Source organism: Protobothrops mucrosquamatus, unplaced genomic scaffold, assembly GCF_001527695.2.
Source record: "Protobothrops mucrosquamatus isolate PMUCROS unplaced genomic scaffold, P.Mucros_1.0 scaffold2639, whole genome shotgun sequence".
Classification (NCBI taxonomy): Eukaryota; Metazoa; Chordata; class Lepidosauria; order Squamata; family Viperidae; genus Protobothrops; species Protobothrops mucrosquamatus.
The window spans coordinates 26,745-45,992 of NW_015388692.1; the positions used below are offsets into that span (position 1 = coordinate 26,745).

Consider the following 19,248-nt stretch of genomic DNA (forward strand, 5'->3'; position numbering starts at 1 on the left):
AATAATAATAATAATAATAATAATAATAATAATAATAATAATAATAAGAAGAAGAAGAAGAAGAAGAAGAAGAAGAAGAAGAAGAAGAAGAAGAAGAAGAAGAAGAAGAAGAAGAAGAAGAAGAAGAAGAAGAAGAAGAAGAAGAAGAAGAAGAAGAAGAAGAAGAAGAAGAAGAAGAAGAAGAAGAAGAAGAAGAAAAGAAGAAGGAGAAGGAGAAGGAGAAGGAGAAGGAGAAGGAGAAGGAGAAGGAGAAGGAGAAGGAGAAGGAGAAGGAGAAGGAGAAGGAGAAGAGGAAGAGGAAGAAGAAGTTGGAAGTCCTCTAGTCCAACCCACTGTTCAGTCAGGAAACCCTATAACATTTCAGACAAATGGCTGTCCAGTCTCTTCTTAAAAACTCCCAGTGTTGGAGCATTCAAAGCTTCTGGAGGCAGGTTGTTCCACTGGTTAATTGTTCTAACTGTCAGGAAGTTTCTCCTTAGTTCTAGGTTGCTTCTCTCCTTGATTAGTTTCCATCCGTTGCTTCTCATCCTGCCTTCAGGTGCTTTGGAAAATGGCTTGACTCCCTCTTCTTTGTGGCAGCCCCTGAGATATTGGAACACTGCTATCATGTCCCCCCTCGTCCTTCTCTTCGTTAAACTAGACATACCCAATTCCAGCAGCCTTTCCTTGTATGCTTTAGCCTCCAGTCCCCTAATCATCTTTGTTGCTCTTCTCTGTACTCTTTCTAGAGTCTCAACATCTTCTTGAGATGTCCACCACATGTAATTAAAAATCTTTGCTTGCCAGAAGGCCGTAAAAGGTGACATGACCACAGAACACTGCAACCATCATAAACACATGCCAGTTCCCAAGCATTTGATTTACATGATCATGGGGATGCTGCAAAGGTCATAAGTGTGAAAAATTGTTATTTTTTTTACTTCAGTCAGTCACTAAACAAATGGTTATAAGTGAAGGACTACCAGTACTTGGAAGCTGCTTCTGGGCCTTTTGCATGAAAGAGAGAGAGAGAAAAGAAACTTTGGATTTTGCCAACTAAATGGATTACTGCTATATAGATGGCTAGCAGTTACTATTTGGTATATCTAAGAAGTTGATACCATAATTTTATTATGTATCTTACTGCACCAAAAAAAAGTTGGAAATTACTGCTTTTTGTTTCTTTTTTTTATTTCATTTTCTGTTTCCTTTCATTTTATCTCCTCTATCCTCTTTCCTTCCCCTTTTTCCATTGTTTTTATTTTTCTTTGTACTGTGCGTTAAGAAAAAAAACTTTTAATAAAATATATTTTTAAAAGGGAGAATACAATAGAGAAATTAAAAATAGCAGGCAGGGTAATTAGGATAACACAGAGCTCACAAGGGGACGCAGTACAAATCACTCTCATTCAGTCCAATTGCCTCTGTTGCTGTTGTGGGTATAAAATGAAGAGACTTGTGTGCACACTACATTAGGCTCAGAAGAAGAGATATAAAGACAATAGTAACTAAATAATTACAAAAATATGCAAATCCTATCACAAAATAAAATCAACTACATAGCCTCTCTGTGCCAGAAAAATTAAATTTCTTGAACTGTAATATGTGACTAATTATTTAACTTATTACATTTCTAAAATAGCTTAATAATAACTCCATCTAGTTTGATATATATATTCACCACATTTCTGATTTTATTCCAAACTAATTCTGAATCTTCTGATAGGTTGATGAGTTATCTCTTCATGTAGCAGAAGATGTAGTGTTCGTGTTCAGATTCCTGGATTCCTTTTGTTCACTTTCCTGAGTTCTTAATATACATCTTAGTTAATGTACATCAAATTAACAGAATAACAGAGTTGGAAGGGACTTTGGAGGTCTTCTAGTCCAACCCCCTGCTCAGGCAGGAAACTCTATACCATTTCAGACAAATGATTGTCCAGTTTCTTCTTAAAAACTTCCAGTGTTGGAGCATTTACAGCTTCTGGAGGCAGGTTGTTCCACTGATTAATTCTTCTAACTGTCAGGAAATTTCTCCTTAGTCCTAGGTTGCATCTCTCCTTGATTAGTTTCCATCCATTGTTCCTTGTTCTGCCTTCAGGTGCTTTGGAGAATAGCTTCACACCCTCTTCTTTGTGGCATCCCCTGAGATATTGGAACACTGCTATCATGTCATCCCTCGTCCTTCTCCTCATTAAACTAGACATACCCAATTCCAGCAACCATTCCTTATATGTTTTAGCCTCCAGTCCCCTAATCATCTTTGTTGCTTTTCTCTGTACTCTTTCTAGAATCTCAACATCTTTTTTACATTGTGGTGACCAAAACTGAATGCAGTATTCCAAGTGTGCTCAAATTATTGAGCAACTAACATAATATGGACGATGACCACATTCTATGCAGTTGTGTGTGAGAGAGACATTTTAAAATAAAAAATGTATATTTTTAAACAAGTGTTTAATTAAAATGTTTGACAAGAAGGGTTTTATGTGGAAAATGGAGAGTGAATCCCTTATGAGGGAGAAAGAGCTCTCTGATCATGTAGCCATTCTGCCACCTGGTGGCAGAAAGGAAACACTGCAACACATACAATTCTGAACTGGTTTCTCCTGCTAAATTTCCAGCTCCACCTAATTTTGTATCAATCTAATCTAATCTAATCTATGAAAAAAATATAGCCTATTCCAAAGGATTTATGTAAGATTAATGCCCATCTTCCAACATTATCTTTATTTCTAAGGATCGCTCTGGTCCTCAAAACTGCTATGCCTCCTTACTGTACCTTTTGCAAAACCTGAAGGTGCCTTTTCAAGGGAAAAGGCTTAATGTGTTGCATAAACAATCCAACTGTGGCTTATTCAGGAAGTCACCATTAAAATCACCTGTTTTAGTGAGATGTGTGTGCCAAAATTCAGCATGTTTCCAGCCCCAATCATTGTGTGAAGGGTTTTTAAGTGAGTAAATGTTAAGTATCTTTCATTTTAGCTATTACTGCATTTGATTATTGCACTAATGGTTTCAAAGTATATTTCATTTGAGCCATTCTTGCAATTGATTATTGTTTATTCGTATTATTTTTACTATGCTTTTGACACATATAAACCACCTACTGTATTTTTCTGTGTATAAGACGCTGTTTTTTCCTGCAAACACCCTGTTCAAAAATCAGGTGCATCTTATACAAGTACAGCGTCTTATACATGGAAAAATAATGGTAACCTCCGCAGCCCAGGGCATGCCTCTGTGGGTTGCCATGCCGCCTGGAGCAGGTGTCAAGCCCCTGTGGGCTTACCACTAACGGGAGGGGGGCACGGGGCAAGATCGTCGGCCGGCTGAACTTCCAGATTTGCTGGCTCAGCTGTTCAGCGCTCCACCAAACAGCTGATCGGCGCACAGAAACTTGCATGCCAGAGCATCTTGTACAAGGATGCATCTTATAGACGGAAAAATACGGTATATTTCCTCCAGATTAGAATGGTGAAAATATTTATAACCTTCCACAGAAACCAGACTGGGGAAATGCTTCTCTTGGAAAAGTATGCAGATAAAGAAGGTTATGTTCCCCATCTGTCAACATCACTTCTTAAATTAGCTGCTTATAAGTAAAACAAACAAACATTAAGATCTCCCAGTTTGCATGGTCCTTAGCTCCTGCAATAGCCAATGCTTAGGAATTGTGCATTTCTTTCTTTTCCAAATGCAGATCCAGTGATAAACAGATACGGTGCCATATCACAAATAGTTATTTTTGCTTGTTGAAATAACCAAGTATTGTGATTTCCAAATTTCTCATATGTAGTAAGTTCAAAGTTTGGGTAGAATTCAAGTTTTAAAAGGCCTACTTTGATATACCTGCCACAGGATGCGAGATATGCTGCTGAGCTGGCCATGATGCTCTGCAATAGCTCTTTGGGAAGCCAGTGAGATCTCAGCATTAGGGAAATCAACAAGTGGGTATACCTGAAGCATAAAAAAGAACTTCAAAAACTATACATTCTATTGTAGGTTGCTGGGTTCTTTTTAAAATTTCCTTTCTATCCTTTCTGATCATGTCTACCCATCCATTGCTTTTATTAGCACACCAGGTACATGAGCTGAAGTAATGGCATTACTTCAGGCATTGTGCATAACACATTGTCAAGCCTGATGAGATCAGAAAAAAGATGCTATTATTACAATTTCTCTCTCCTCCCAAGTTCACCCATCACTGTTACTAGGAAGATTGCTCAATCCCTAAAGCTATAAAAAGCAGAATATTAGGAGCTGCAGAGCTTAAGTGAGTCTCCCTACTCCAATTGCTTAAAATGAGAATTATCTCAATATAAGTAATATGCATATGATGAATATAAAACTGCAGGACATGATGTATTGACTTTGTAATTCTGGGATTGTTAATTGTAATAAGAAAAATTATGAGTCATCATCTGTTCCTCTTGTGGCACAAATGTAGAAATTGTAAGTGCATCCGGTTTCTGGTGCTTATGTCTTAATATATATAATATCATCGTTGCTTTTTTTTAGCTGTATTGACAAATAGAACAGGCATATCAATTAAACAAAATAAAAAATATTCTGCAAATGTTTATGAGATGCCAAGCTATGAGAGTGGCATTACTACCATCTACAGACCAAGACCAAATATATTAAATACTAATCAAAAACTTATAAAGATAGTTGAAACCTGTAACAAAAAGCAGGAGCAAATAGCTTAAGTAGAGTCATTTTCTCCGAGGTGTTCCCTTTCTTTTGGACTGGATTATAGCTCCAAAAACTAGAGGTTTAGAAATACTTCCTAGTAATCAGTGGCCGATATATGAACCCAGTCTAAGTATATAGTTGAAATCTCAATGAAAGCCCAATTACATTTAATATATCAATGCTAGATAAAGGTACATGAGGTAATAAATGAATTATAACATTAAATCATGTAGTTTCCAGTTGTCTTTTTTTTTTTACTGGTACTGGTAGTGATGGTGGTGATGATAATGGTGATGATGATTAGAAAGACAATAAGGATCTAGAGGCATTGTTGGCAAACACCAGGAACTTTGCCTTAAGGAAGTATCATCGTACTTACCAGAGTATTTTCATCTTTAAGTACATTTTCCCCCACAGCTTTACTAAGCAGATCTCTCGGAAAGCTTAGTTGATGTTCAGAAATGAATTCATACACATTGTTTTTCCTGAAAGATAAAAAGGATTAGAGAAGAAGAAGGAGAAGGGGAGGGGGAGGGGAGGGGAGGGGGAGNGAGAGGGAGGGAGATTTACTATGGGGTTTCCCAAACTGTAAAGTGTACTAGGGAAGGATGAAGAACTTTGTAGTTACATTGTCACAATAAATCTACCTTTCCCAAATGTTAATGTTATTGTTTTCATTGTTCATTTGTTTTTGTGTTTGGATTTTTAAGGGAGGTGTACCTTAAGAAGACAATAAAAGAAAGTGTGATGGCAAAAGTTTAGGAATCCCTGATGCAAAATCATATGTACATAGAGATAAGGCACAACACTGCAGTTTGGTTTTAAAAGATGGATGTATTAATAGTTTGCTGCGCATTAAAAGGATAACTGAAGAAGGAAAATAGTGGTGGGATTCAGCCAGTTCGCACCACTTCGGCAGAACCGGTAGCTAATTTTTTGTTGCCCAGGCCCAGAATGGATTTCTGGAAGTGGCATCCACACAGAGAACTGGTTGTTCACATATTTGAATCCCACTACTGGAGGAAAGTAATCAGTTTGTGAAAGACAAGTTAAGAGGAGAGTAGCACCGCAATGAAAAGAAAGGTCAGCTAAAGTAAGCTTTCATAATGAAAGCCCACACTCAAAACAAGATTCAGAGGAACTAAAAATGAGCATGGATTTAAAAGTGAAAGAGTCATTCAAAGGCCAAGTTCTTCTTTGCCAAGAAGGGCCCTTTCTGTGTAAATGTCCTTGGTAAGTAAGTAATTTTGTTTTCTGATCAACAGGATTTCTCCCCCCCCCCATTAAAATAAGATAGAAGGAGTGGTTGGAAAGTGTGCAGAATTTACAAATGAAAGGTGAGATTGTCTTAAAACCTATTTAGGGTGATCCAGGAAAGAAGGGAAAGAGGTGTAAGGTTCACTTGAAAAAAAATAATCTCTTTCTGACATTCTCATTTAATTTTAGAAGTACAAACCCATCCTACCCGGATGCTTCTGAATACAAAATATCATAGTTATTATCCTGTTAAAGAACTGACAAGGAAGTATAAGAGGTATGTCATTTTGAATAAAGGCAATGGTTGTCTTGTCAGAAATCATGCCATTTATTACAATTCAATATTTGTCTCATGCCGTTTTAGTCAAGGGATAAAGGGTTTGTTTCTCAATAAGTCTCAAAACATAGGGTTTCCTACAGCTAAGCCTAAGTATTGCAGGCAAACTCTACCCACAGTCAGATTTTTTGGAGATTTTTAGACTGAGGTACCTCTAATGGGCTAACTTACACAATGTGTCCACCCCTATTTTGGAAGAGTATCTTCATTAGTAAAACCGATAGAGCCTCACTGTAACTTAATTCATGCTTAATGGGTGTGTCTGCAGAAGCATGCAAATGCTTACATAGCTTCAGCACAATTAAATCAGATAATAATGTCATGTAAATGCTGTAATAAAAAGAGCGACATAGAGAACCGTGGTGTTTATATTAGAAAACTGGAACACTGTTACAGGCTGCCTGTTGTATCTGTTTTTGCATTCATTTCTAGCAATCAGAGCCCAGGACTTTATGTGTGGTTTTACAATATTACCATCACCATCTGTATTGAACAAAAGAGGGTAGAAGAACAGGGCTTGAGCAAAGGAGAATAGAACAGCAAATTTAGGTATTACTAGGCAAGTCTATGATCTGTTCTGTCATGTTTTGAGAAAAAGGTAGTGCAGTCTGATGTGACCACAGTGAACCTTAAAAAAAAAATTACTATATTTTTTTTACTCCAATGCCGGACAGCCCTATGCTGGACAGGCCTGTGCCGGACAGCCCTGCGATCAAGACCAATTTTAAGAACATTCTATATCATAAATAAATAATAATAATTGCAGCAGCAAGCAAATTTCAATACTGTCAATATTTACTTTCTAAACAGAAAATCAGAATGATCACAGGCAAACAAAAAAAGAAGTGGGGATGGAAGAAACTTTTGATTTCCTGCAAGCTTCCTCTTTGATTTTGCTTGTGGAAAACTGGCAGAGAACATCGGAAATCACGATTACATGACTGTGTGGGTGCTGCAACAGCCACAACTTTGCAAATAAAACCGATCTGAACATTGTGGAAATTTCCGTTCCATGGGAGTGAATTTTTTACACAATCTTTAAGTGAGAGGATTTTAGGTACCTTGATTCAAAGATTGTTGTGGTATAAACCCACCATTTGGGCTAAATTGATGAAACAAACATGAACAAATAAACATAACGAGATTTTTAGTAGAATATAGATTTTGAGGATGATGATAGAGAACTTAAGGTACCAAACACAGGTCTTAAATTAACATCCCATTGTAAGTATGTATGGCTTTTGTGATATATTATTTAATAAATAGAAATAATTATATAGAAATCTCTCTCTTCAACCTCAGAGAGAGAGAGGTATCTGAATAGTCCTATGCAGTGTTGGGATTCAAATATGGGAACAAGTGGTGCGAACCGACTGAATCCCACCACTGGTCCTATGGCTACCAAAGTACAGAATATATTCTAAGTTACATTTTTAAAGACGCCCCCAAAATCAATATTTGCCTCATCCTATCCTTTTGTGAGGCACCAAATATATCAACACCAGGACAGCCAATGAAATATCAGGCTCAGCACTGGAAAAGAGGGCTAATACCAAGTACAGCTGAACAGTGAAAAAGAAGATTTAATGTGTAACAATAAAAATGAAGACAGGCAGGGAAAGACTGTGAAATTAAGAGTTGTTGAACATTCATCACATAGGTTGAAAGCTCTTTGAAGAGGCTTTAGCAATTACAGCAGCTGATTTTTCATACTAACATCAACCATAACAACACTGAAAACAGGATCACATACCAAGTTATTATCAACTGGATGAAGTGCAGCAACTTTTTCACCCCTTGGCAGGTTGAACAGATTTTGTTGCCTCTTCCAGAACAGGTGTTGCACCTTTTAGATGTAAAAATGGAATCTGTTTATTTTTTAGTTTATTTTAAATGCTAAATATAAAACTAAATATAAAATACCATTTTTTTTAAAAAAAAAATCTCTATATACATGCATACATAGACACATATGCTTTAAAAAATGTGGCTTCCATTGTTAGCAAATTCCAGTGAAAGTAAAATTCTGTTTGACTGAAATATTTAAGAGATGTCTAGGAAAACCAGGAAAAAAAACCCCTAAAGATGGGGACTGCAGCCAAGAAATTAAAAGACGCTTGCTCCTGGGGAGGAAAGCTATGGCAAATCTAGACAGCATACTAAAAAGCAGAGACATCACCCTGCCAACAAAAGTGTGTATAGTCAAGGCCATGGTTTTCCCAGTTGCAATGTATGGATGTGAAAGTTGGACCATAAGAAAGGCTGAGCAACAAAGAATTGAGGCCTTTGAACTATGGTGCTGGAGAAGACTCCTGCGAGTCCCTTGGACTGCAAGGCGTTCAAACCGGTCAGTCCTAGAGGAGATCAACCCCGACTGCTCTTTAGAAGGCCAGATCCTGAAGTTGAAACTCAAGTACTTTGGCCACCTAATGAGAAGGAAGGACTCACTGGAGAAGAGCCTAATGCTGGGAAAGATTGAGGCCAATAGAAGAAGGGGACGACAGAGAATGAGGTGGCTGGATGGAGTCACTGAAGCAGTAGGCGCGATCTTAAATGGACTCCAGAAGATGGTAGAGGACAGGAAGACCTGGAGGAATGTTGTCCATGGGGTCGCGATGGGTTGGACATGACTTTGCAATTAACAACAACAACAACAACCTTATTTCAAATCAACCAGACTGTGGTAAGAGTAGATCCTTAATTGGAATAATTGATATTGATATGAGTAAGGATAATTTGTGTATTATTTATTTTGTAGCATCTTTCAAGCCTAATTCCTAGTGTTTGCTGATTGTGTCAGTGGAGTAAGCATTTAATTTAGCCTAGGAAGACAAAAGGGCAGAAAAAGTCATTCTCCCTTTTAATATTTAAAGAGATAATCAGGAAGGAGGAGGAGGAGGAGGAGGAGGAGGAGGAGGAGGAGGAGGAGGAGGAAAAATATGGACCACCCTTCTTTCAATTAGCTTGACTTCCAGATGTGTCATGCTTTGCCGGTAATTTGATCTACATAACCTATCAATATATCCTGTTACTCAAGCTGTTCTAAGTATATTTGTATAATCTGACACTATCATGGTTTCTAAAACTTTATTATCTCTGGAATTTTGAGAAATGATGAAGGAGAGGAAGAATTAAATGTAGAATAGTTGATATGGGTCCACTGTGTGACATTACCCTTCTGACTACTAAGATAAAAGTTTAGGAGCTAAAGAAATAAAACCTTGCTTGCTTCTTAATTAACTCTGACACAACAGCTAATTGACTAAACTCTGTGATTTATGCCAGTAATACCGAGGTCATTTGGAAACAAAGATGGCAGCACAGGAAATTAGTATGAGTATCTGCACATCATGGCCACTTCCAGATTCAACCGTGGAAGATTAGGTGACCCTTTCAAGGAATGTATTATCCTGTCTACAACATGTGCAGATGGCATGTGTTTATTGTTGGTAAATTTATATAGCATTAGTGTGATATAGATCAGCAGTGATTACCTACTGATTTATTAAAGCATTTTAAGAAACTGTTAGTCTCCTAAGATCCCCATTTTCAAATTATTACCTTGATTTTTTTGTTCTTTGTTATTTTAAGCTTAATGGAGTCTTATAAAACACTTTAGAAGAACAGAGAGGTATTTTGCATTCCCTAAAGATCATGGCAAACCACGCATTTTAGCAGCTGGAAAAACTAAAACATAACGATTTGTGAGCTGCACATAAGCTTGAGTAAATAGATATCAGCTGAAGACAAATATTGGTAGAAAAATGGGAAACCTAAAATCAGTAGGAAAAGAAAGTTTTATATATCATGCTGAGATTTGGCTCTCTCTCCACAAGATAATTATTGTTGAACATGATATCTTGATCTCTCCTCATATGATTTAAGAAGTTATATCCAGTTCCAATTGAGTTCTACTATTTGCACTGGAAAAAAATAATAATTCGAAATCCTTGCATTTCATTTCAATCTCAGCACTGTTATTAGAAAATCAGCTAGTAAAATAGAAGAAAAAAACGAATAGCATTTTGCAGAGAACCGGTGTTTCTATGTCTTGTCTTACCTATTTTCTTCTTATTTGTCTCAATAAGAAGAATAATTATCTTCTCTACATATACATGCAGGGCAAGTTTACTAGGTTCAACAGAGTACATTTATCCTCTTCCTCCTCTGTTTTATTTGCCAATATAAATGTAGGGAGTAGTGGTTAAAGGCACCAGGCTAGAAACCAAGAGATTATGAGTTCTAATATCTCCTTAGGCATGAAGGCCAGTGAGTGACTTTGGGCTACTCAGTCTCACTCAGACCATGAAGTCAGGCTTGGTTGACAAGCTGGTTGATTAATTCCAGTCACAACCACTGTATCAACCGTGGGTTGATCTGAAAAGAAGCAGACCCTTCACTTGCGGGGAAACCACTAAGAAGAATCAAAAATGTAGGGAGAACGGGTCTACTGGATTCCCTATTTTTTTTGGGTGTATTATTGTACATTCCAAGGAAAAAGACACTGAAGAAAGTTTCTATCACTAATATGATTAATACTAATACTACCATTATCAATCAATCAGAATAGAGCTGGAAAGGATCTTTGAGGTCTTCTAGTCCAGCTCCCTGCTCCTTATACCATTTCAGACAAGTGACTCTCCAGTCTCTACTTAAAAACCTCCAGTGATGAAGCACCCACAACTTCTGACGGCAAGCTGTTCCTAATATCTTCAATCTTGCACAAAACACATGACAAACATTTGTAACCTATTCAGTATTTCTGGATTTTCCTCAGAGACAAAGGTAATATGCTTCCTTCATGGCTGACGCCCCTTCTGGTGTCAGCGGAAGAGACAAGAGTTTACTTTTTTTGGCCTCAGTGTTGTGAGTTTACTTTTCTCCGATCTCCTGTGAAATATATGAGATTGAACCTTTCTGGCTAAAACCTAGATAGCACATGAGCAATAGTGGTGCCTCTCTCAGTGCACTTTTAGAAGAAAATCTAATCTCGTTTGAACTACTTGGTGGCAGTGTACAATCCTTCAGCCATTATTTTGATGCAAACTTGTTGTTTTGGAGTATGTTTTCTGAAAACGTAAGTTTAGAGCAACTTTCTTGCTACATAGAAAGTTGGAAGAAAGATTTATGAACATTTCAAAACTTTCGGAACAATTTCTTTCTAATCCCAGTGAAAAGCCATCTACGTTACCCATAATCCACCTCCACAGTCTGGCCTGGAAGAAAACATCTCCATCAGTGTTTTAGTGGCTCTAAATCTGTCATATTACTTTCCCTCCCAGCTACCTGACGGCTGCTGCACTAGGTAATGAGAAAACCTTGAAGAGCAGTTACAAAGAAAAGCATGATGTTTATGTGCTTATCTTCTATACCAGGAAAGGGATAATGGGCAATGAAGCAATATTACCTTAAAGTATGACTTCAGATATAAAGACACGCATTTCGCTATTGCCAGAAATAATTTCCTTTTTTTTAAAAAAAATAATCAGATGACTGTGTTCCTTTCTTATGTGGAAATGAAAGCTGTGTACATCACAAGAAACATAAAAATATGTGGAATGCAGTAAAGGGAGTCTGGTAATATAAGAAGGGATGATTGGATCAAGAATGAATGGGTGACTGAACCCTCAGAGCGGTATCGAAGAAGTGTATTTTAGAGGTTATAAAGCAGCCCTGAACTGCAGCCTATCATTTCAGAAGGATCCAGTGTTTCTTAAGCCAAACTCAGATATTCCAGCCGAGATTGCTTTTGGTTGGAATTGAGGCTGAACTGGTGCTCACTTTAGACCATGGCCAGCAGTCTGTTGCTGTTTGCCCCTAATGGGATTTGGGAATGACCTTGGGAGATAAAGGAAGATTTCGAGTCTAGACGAGGATCAGATAAGAGGCAGCTCAGGTGAAGGAAAGCATGGGAAGCATTTCAGAAGTTTGCCCCACTCCCAGTTTTCAGGTGATTCAAAAGAAAGGACAGGAGAAATATTTTTCAATCTTTCAGGATTCTGTTAAAACGATGAAGTAGATTACTTCATTGGGAGGTGCTTCTTGTCTGGACTACAGTGCAAGGCTGCCATCAATCAAGTACATCTCCCCTCCTCTCTTTTTAGTCTCCAAAAAGTAAGGAGAGTCCCTTCTGAAATACTTCCCATGCTTTTGCCCCACATGCAGACAGAGCTCCTTCTTATCAGACCATTGCCTAGATTGAGGTCTTCATCCTGTCACTCAGAATCAGACAAAAAAAAATAGAATTAGAATAACAGACTGGAAGGGACCTTGGAGATCTTCTAGTCCAACCCACTGCTCAGGCAGGAAACCCTATACCATATTAGACAATCTCTTCTTTAAAACTTCCAGCATTGGAGCATTCACAACTTCTGGAGGCAAGTTGTTCCACTGATTGATTGTGCTCACTGTCAGGAAATTTCTCCTTAGTTCTAGGTTGCTTCTCTCCTTGATGAGTTTCCATCCGTTGCTCCTTGTCCTGCCTTCAGGTGCTTTGGAGAATAGCTTGACTTCCTCTTCTTTGTGGCAGCCCCTGAGACATTGGAACACTGCTATCATGTCCCCCCTCATCCTTCCCTTCATTAATCTAGACATACCCAACCCAGCAACCGTTCTTTATATGTTTTAGCCTTCAGTCCCCTAATCATCTTTGTTGCTCTTCTCTGTACTCTTTCTAGAGTCTCAACATCTTTTTTACATCGTGTTGACCACAACTGGATGCAGTATTCCAAGTGAGGCCTTACCAAGGCATTGTAAAGTGGTATTAACACTTCATGTAATGTATATCATCAGATTGCCCTTCCCACCTATCCAGAAAGGCAGTCTTCATTGGCTAGCTCCTGTGGCCATTGATCCATCAGTTCAGGGCACTCCCTCTTAGGGACTGTTCCTTCCTTCACAGATCAGTGATGACTTGCTAGAGGGGAGGAGGTGACATGTGAGACACTGCAACCAATCAGAGAAAGGACTGCTGTTAAACAGAACAGAGCGCTGGTGACCGTCCACTCTGAAGGATTTAATATGATTTGAGTTGGAAAACAGCAGTTTTGAATCATAGCTGGGGTGGGTTTACAATAGGCTCAGAATGGAAGGACAACTACGTCATCTGTTCCTGCTCAGAAAGCAGTGAGTGGCCTCTGCTGACAGAAGCTGAAGATTTGTCCGTAGATAAGATAAATGAAAATTGAATTGCAAAAGAAATATACTAATGAGAGGTCTTTGGTGGTCTCTGAGTTTGGCTGTTTTCTTGCAGATATTTCAAGAAATGCTGGCAAGAAAACAATCAGGGTCAGAGAGCACCAAGAACTTCTCATTTTAACCCAATGCTACAAGTATTCCCCTTTATCAGTAAACATACAAGTGGATCAAGAAGAAAATGTTGACAAAGGAAGCTGAGGTTGGATGATCAGATGATCAGATCCTCAAGAAGAGGACAGTGAGAATTTTAAAGAACAAAAAGCAATACAGTATATGCTTTGGAAACAAGGGTAGTTAAGAGGGATAGAAAGGCGTGAAGGGATATAATGAATAATAGTCTAAACTAGATTTTGTCTCCTTTTCTTTCCTTTTTCTTTTTTTCTCTCTTCAATTGATTTTACTTAGTATTTCTTTTTATTTTTATTCATTTTGTATAATATTGCTAACCCTGAAAGGGAATAGTATAATGGATTCATGTATATGAACGTATGTATAAAATGAGAGCAGTCACCATTGTTATTATCATTATCTTCATCATTATCACTTTCTCAAAGTCCTTACCTTTTGCGACCTGTACCTGAGCACATCTGACACCGTTTCTGATATTTTAAATGTTTGGCTTTGGCTTTCCTGGCTCCATTACATGTGACACACCTCATCTATGGAGGACACAAAATAGCTAAGACAACATCAGGATGAAGCACACACACACACACACACGCAATAACAGAATAGTTAAGGCATGGTTTTTATTTGATTTGGGCTGAAGTTCTTTTAGCTCAGTCTGTAATTCTCTTCAGGCAGATAACAACAATAACAATAACCAGGGCTTTTTTGTGTCATAGAACGCCCAGAACGGAGTTCCGGCACCTTTTTTGGATGGAACCTTGTAGGGTAGGCAAGGCGGGTTGTATGACGTGTGTGAGTTCCGGCATCCCCCTTTTTTTTTTTTTAACAAAAAAAGCACTGACAATAACAATAACAACAATAATAATAGAGTTGGAAGGGACCTTGGAGGTATTTTAGTCCAACCCCCTGTATACAGAAATGAAATAAATTTGAGTTCACAGAAAACAGAATGTTTAGCTGGAATTTTAGGCTTCATTATTAGCATTTTAAAAAGGTGTTTGTTTGTTTTTTAGTATGGCAATCTGATCCTCTTTTTTAACTTTAGGAAAGCATGTTTTTCTTCTAAGCTAAGATAATTTCTTTTTCAGCAATTGAACAATAGAAAACATATTCCAAAAGTCCTCAAATCACTTGCAAACCCAGCTGCCAAAGACAGTAATGTAATAAATACATTTGCCACTTGTAGAATGTTAACTACAGTTAATGTTTTCTATTGTTCAATTCTCACATGTAGTCCCAAAGGAGCTTTTTCAAGAGGCAACTGGATTTTCTTGTTTTTCTTTGAAGATGTTTCACTTCTCACCCAAAAAGCTTCTTGGGTGAGAAGTGAAATGTTTTCAAAGAAAAAAAGAAAGAAAGTCCAGTTGCCTCTTGAAAAAGCTCCTTTGGGACAACCACGACCTGGATGACTGAGAATCTCCATAGACAATTCTCACATATAATCAATTTGTTTGATCACTTGCTTTCTGACATATCACATATACCGAATGGGTGTATCATTTGTTTCTGTATTTTATATAAAGATCTGACCTACCTTAATAAATGCTTTCCACTTTGCTTTGACATACTTGAGATTCATGCCATTTGGAGGGATAAAAAATCATTTTACAAATTCAGAGATTAAGTTTTTATCAGTTCCATACCAAACTCAGGAATCTGAGCTTTAATAGCAACATGTGCAACTTTCCTGTTTTAAATAGAATTAAGTTGCTCAGCGATGCTGTTGAACAATAAGCATGTGTAATACCCTTTTTTTTAGCATCAAAGAACATAAGACAAATTAATGCACATCAATACTCACCCTGCCTCCACCGTGGCATCCACTACATTTGTATCGGCCCCGGCCATGGCATTTATGACATTCCTGAAATAGAAATGACCCACCTACATACTACATACAGTTACTTAAAAGAGACAGTTGTATATGGTGATACCTGAATTAGGCAAGGATGACTGTCAACAAAGGCAGTTATTCTTACCTAATTCAAGTATTCACATGCATCTATTCTGTTGTAAAGTAATTATGGCAAAGAATAAAAATATTTCCTCATGCTGTATAAGACTAGCAGCTGTAGGGATTTCTAATAACAAAGCATAAGCAAATATGGATCAAAGAGCCATATTTCATTGACTTTTTAAAATTAGGGAAGTGCAATGGAAATTTCATTTTGCTCCATAACAGCAGATTCAATTCATGTTTTGAATTCAAGGTTAAATGGAGAAGAGGGCTGGTCCTGATCAGCACCACTTCAGGCCTTTGTTGAGGCAGAGCAACATAACTCTACCAGGCCCTTCATTTCATCAACAACACACCTCTACAAGATGGGAACAACACACCTCCACAAGATGAAATGCGTCACTAAGGCAATTCCCACTCTCCGTATCTTTATTATTTTATTTTATGTATTTTATTATTTATTAGATTGGTTTGCTGCCCATCTTGCTTCAAGGTGACTCAAATTCAACATTATGATGGTTTGTTGCAGAGACAGACTGGATTTGGCCTTTTTTCCCCCTGTCAATTCGTTCCCAAATTTTAAATATGATAACTGATAATCTTGTCCAGACCTTTTGTATATTTTTAAAGGACATCATGTGAAACCCTCAACTGATCAAATCCATGAAAGATCTGGAAATAAAATCCCATGAGGAATGATTAAAAGGTTGGGTATTAATCCTTCAATCTACAGAACAGACTAATAAAGGGAAACACAGTGGTCTTCAAATATATGATGAGCTATTAGACAGAATGGGGGGGGGGAACAGGACAAATGAGTTAATTCCACAGTGATTAAGATGTGAAAATGGGCTCCCTGATTTTGTTGGCTGTTAGCTGTGGAACTGGCTGCCACATGAAGTGGTGAGTTTTGCTTTGCTGGAGATGATGAAACAAAAACAAAAATCATAGTCAGAAATGTTTTAGTGGATCTTGCACTGAGTAGGAGTTTGTATTAAATGGCCTGTACAGATAACGTTGGAAAAGACTCTTGAACTGCAAGGAGATCAAATCAGTCAATCCTAAAGGAAATGAACCCTGACTGTTCTTTGGAAGGACAGATACTGAAGCTGAAGCTCAAATACTTCAGCCACCAAATGAGAAGAGAGGACTGCTTGGAAAAGACCTTGAGGTGGGGAAAGATTGAAGGCAAAAGGTGAAGGGGACCACAGAGGATGAGATGGTTAGATAGTGTCATTGACGCCCTGCACATGAATTTGGGCAGACTCAGGGAGATAGCAGAGGACAGAGATGTCTGGTGTCCATGGGGTCCCAAAGAGTTGGGCATGACCTATTGACTGAACAACAACAGTCCCTTCCAGCTCCATGGGTCTAAGATTCTATGAAATAAATATTAAACGTCTTCATTATTTATGACGAACAATTCAGTTAGTCAAGAATACAAGAATAATGAAAGCTTATGAATGTGGAATGTGTGTGTGTGTGTGTGTGTGTGTGTGTGTGTGTGTGTGTGAATGAATCGGGGGGGGGAAGGGACATGAAAAAAAAGAAAGAATGGATAAAATAGAGTGAATATGGTGAAATTGTAAGAAGAGGCAGTATCAATCCTACATGAAAAAAATAAAAGAAAAAAAATATTACTCTCCCAAAAGAATGAATTTGAGTGAAAGGTAAGAAATTGAAGCTGTTTAGAAAATAGTGGAAATTATTATGTTATATAGAGCGCTAAAGAAAACAAAGAATGGTTAAGATTAAAAGAGGCAGAGCAAACAGTGGTTGTGAAGGAAACAAAAAATGCATTGAAAATGGGGGAAGAGGGCTAAATAAGGAGTTCCCAGCAAAGAGAATTTAAAATAAAAATGTAAAAAGATTTGGGATGAAGCAGAAGTGAGAGGTTGCTGGAAAGAGCACTTTAAAAATCGGCACAGGAATTACAGTGATTTATCAAAGACTGGAATTGTAAACATTAGTGTTCAGGGGGAAAAAGTGTTAGAAATGAAGTCATAAATAGGTGAGAATGTTGAAAAATTGGAGAAATGTTAAAATATGCCTGTGGTTTGTTTTATTGAATGGAGCTGACATTTACTATTTACGGTAAAACTGTTTTGTGCTTGATAATTGTTGGAATGCCAATTTTGAATCCCTATGTAAAAAGAAAGGTAGCAAGAGTGAATATAAACAGTATAGACCAATTAGTTTGTTAAGCTTTCCTAAGAAGATATTTGGCAGAATTGTGATTGATAATACATGAAAGGTGGCAATGAGTAAAATGTTAAAAGTTTAAGGGGGTTTTACGCTCGGCAGAGGTGGTATATATACAGGTAGTCCTCGACTTACGATCACAACTGAGCCCAACATTTCCGCTGTTAAGTGAGAAAGTAGCATTAATCAAAATATGGTTTTAACAAATGATGGGGTATTTTGTTTTGTTTGTTGTTTGTTTTGATAAAATTACCTTGAGTAAAGAAGAATGGGGAACACGAAACTTTTTTGTGTCTTCCTGAAACATCTGTGGCACTTGGACTTTAATATCCCAAGGTCGAGGAGATACACCATTTTGTGGACCATCCACCAAAGTATCTGATAAAATAAAACAAATATATGCTACAATCCAACAAAGGATTTAGTACTTTTTAATCCATTGTGGTCAATGAAACTAACATTTTAAAAGTGCATCTTTGAATTATATTTATTCTCATCAGACATTCCTATCAATTTTTTATATTTATCGTGGCTGATCCATAGTATTGCATTTATTTTACTACATTATTACGTTATTTTATTGTCTTGAGAGTATAGATTTGGGACCTGCAACAAAATCGTGGAATCTATTCAGCAGGCTTGCCCCTGAGCAGGGGATTGGACTAGATGACCTCCAAGATCCCTTCCAACTTTATTATTATTATTATTATTATTATTATTATTATTATTATTATTATTATTATTATTATTATTATTATTATTGTTGTTGTTGTTGTTGTTGTTGTTGTTGTTGTTGTTGTTGTTGTTGTTGCTGTTGCTGTTGTTGTTGTTATAATATCCTGGATGTGGGACTAAGAGGGAGCCATCCTGGCTGTAGCAGCTAAGGCATCATGGTAGAAACTGGGAGATTGTGAGTTCTAGTCCTGCTTTGGGCACAAAACCAGCTGGTAACCTGGGCCAGTCACTTTCTCTCAGCCCTAAAAAGGAGGCAATGACTTCTGATGTCTTGCAAGAAAATTGCAGGGATTTGTTCAGTCAATCACCACCAGTCAACACTGACTTGAAGACACTAAAAAAATAATAATGGGACCATTAAACTCAAAGACTGAATGTATATTTATTGTTAGCGATGGACAGAAAAGCTTGCTTGGAATTTCCCTGTCTTTGAGCACAACACATGTTGACTGGGGAGGAAAGAGAGAAAGTTCATTTGTTGCTCTGTATCAGGCAGCAAAATGATTTGTGCCAGCTATCATTTATATTGCTTTTCTCCTTCTCCCACTTTCAAGTTACTTGCCAGGCTCTTGCCATCAGCCACAGAAGAGACGAAGAAAGAGAGAAATAAAGGCAGAAACAAAAAGGTGGATAAATCCCCTCGTTTCTGTGCTGTATTGCTGATATACTATCTGAAAGACAGAACAAGATTCCAGATAACAGGTAGGACCAGAGATCGATTAGAGATGGAAAACTTGTCTCTGCTGAATATATTTTA

At 37.6% G+C, this 19,248-nt stretch overlaps 1 protein-coding gene across 1 annotated transcript in view; it reads right to left on the reverse strand.

Annotated features, from left to right (window-relative positions):
* LOC107296099 (protein SSUH2 homolog) overlaps positions 1-19,248 on the reverse strand; it is a 33,775-nt gene that overhangs the window by 7,545 nt on the left and 6,982 nt on the right. The window contains exons 4-9 of the mRNA XM_015825443.1: positions 18,010-18,134; positions 15,399-15,461; positions 14,030-14,127; positions 8,025-8,117; positions 5,057-5,162; positions 3,832-3,939 (exon numbers count right to left, since the gene is read on the reverse strand). Of these exons, the coding sequence (XP_015680929.1) occupies positions 3,832-3,939; positions 5,057-5,162; positions 8,025-8,117; positions 14,030-14,127; positions 15,399-15,461; positions 18,010-18,134 (593 nt within the window). The remainder of the gene's footprint in view (positions 1-3,831; positions 3,940-5,056; positions 5,163-8,024; positions 8,118-14,029; positions 14,128-15,398; positions 15,462-18,009; positions 18,135-19,248) is intronic.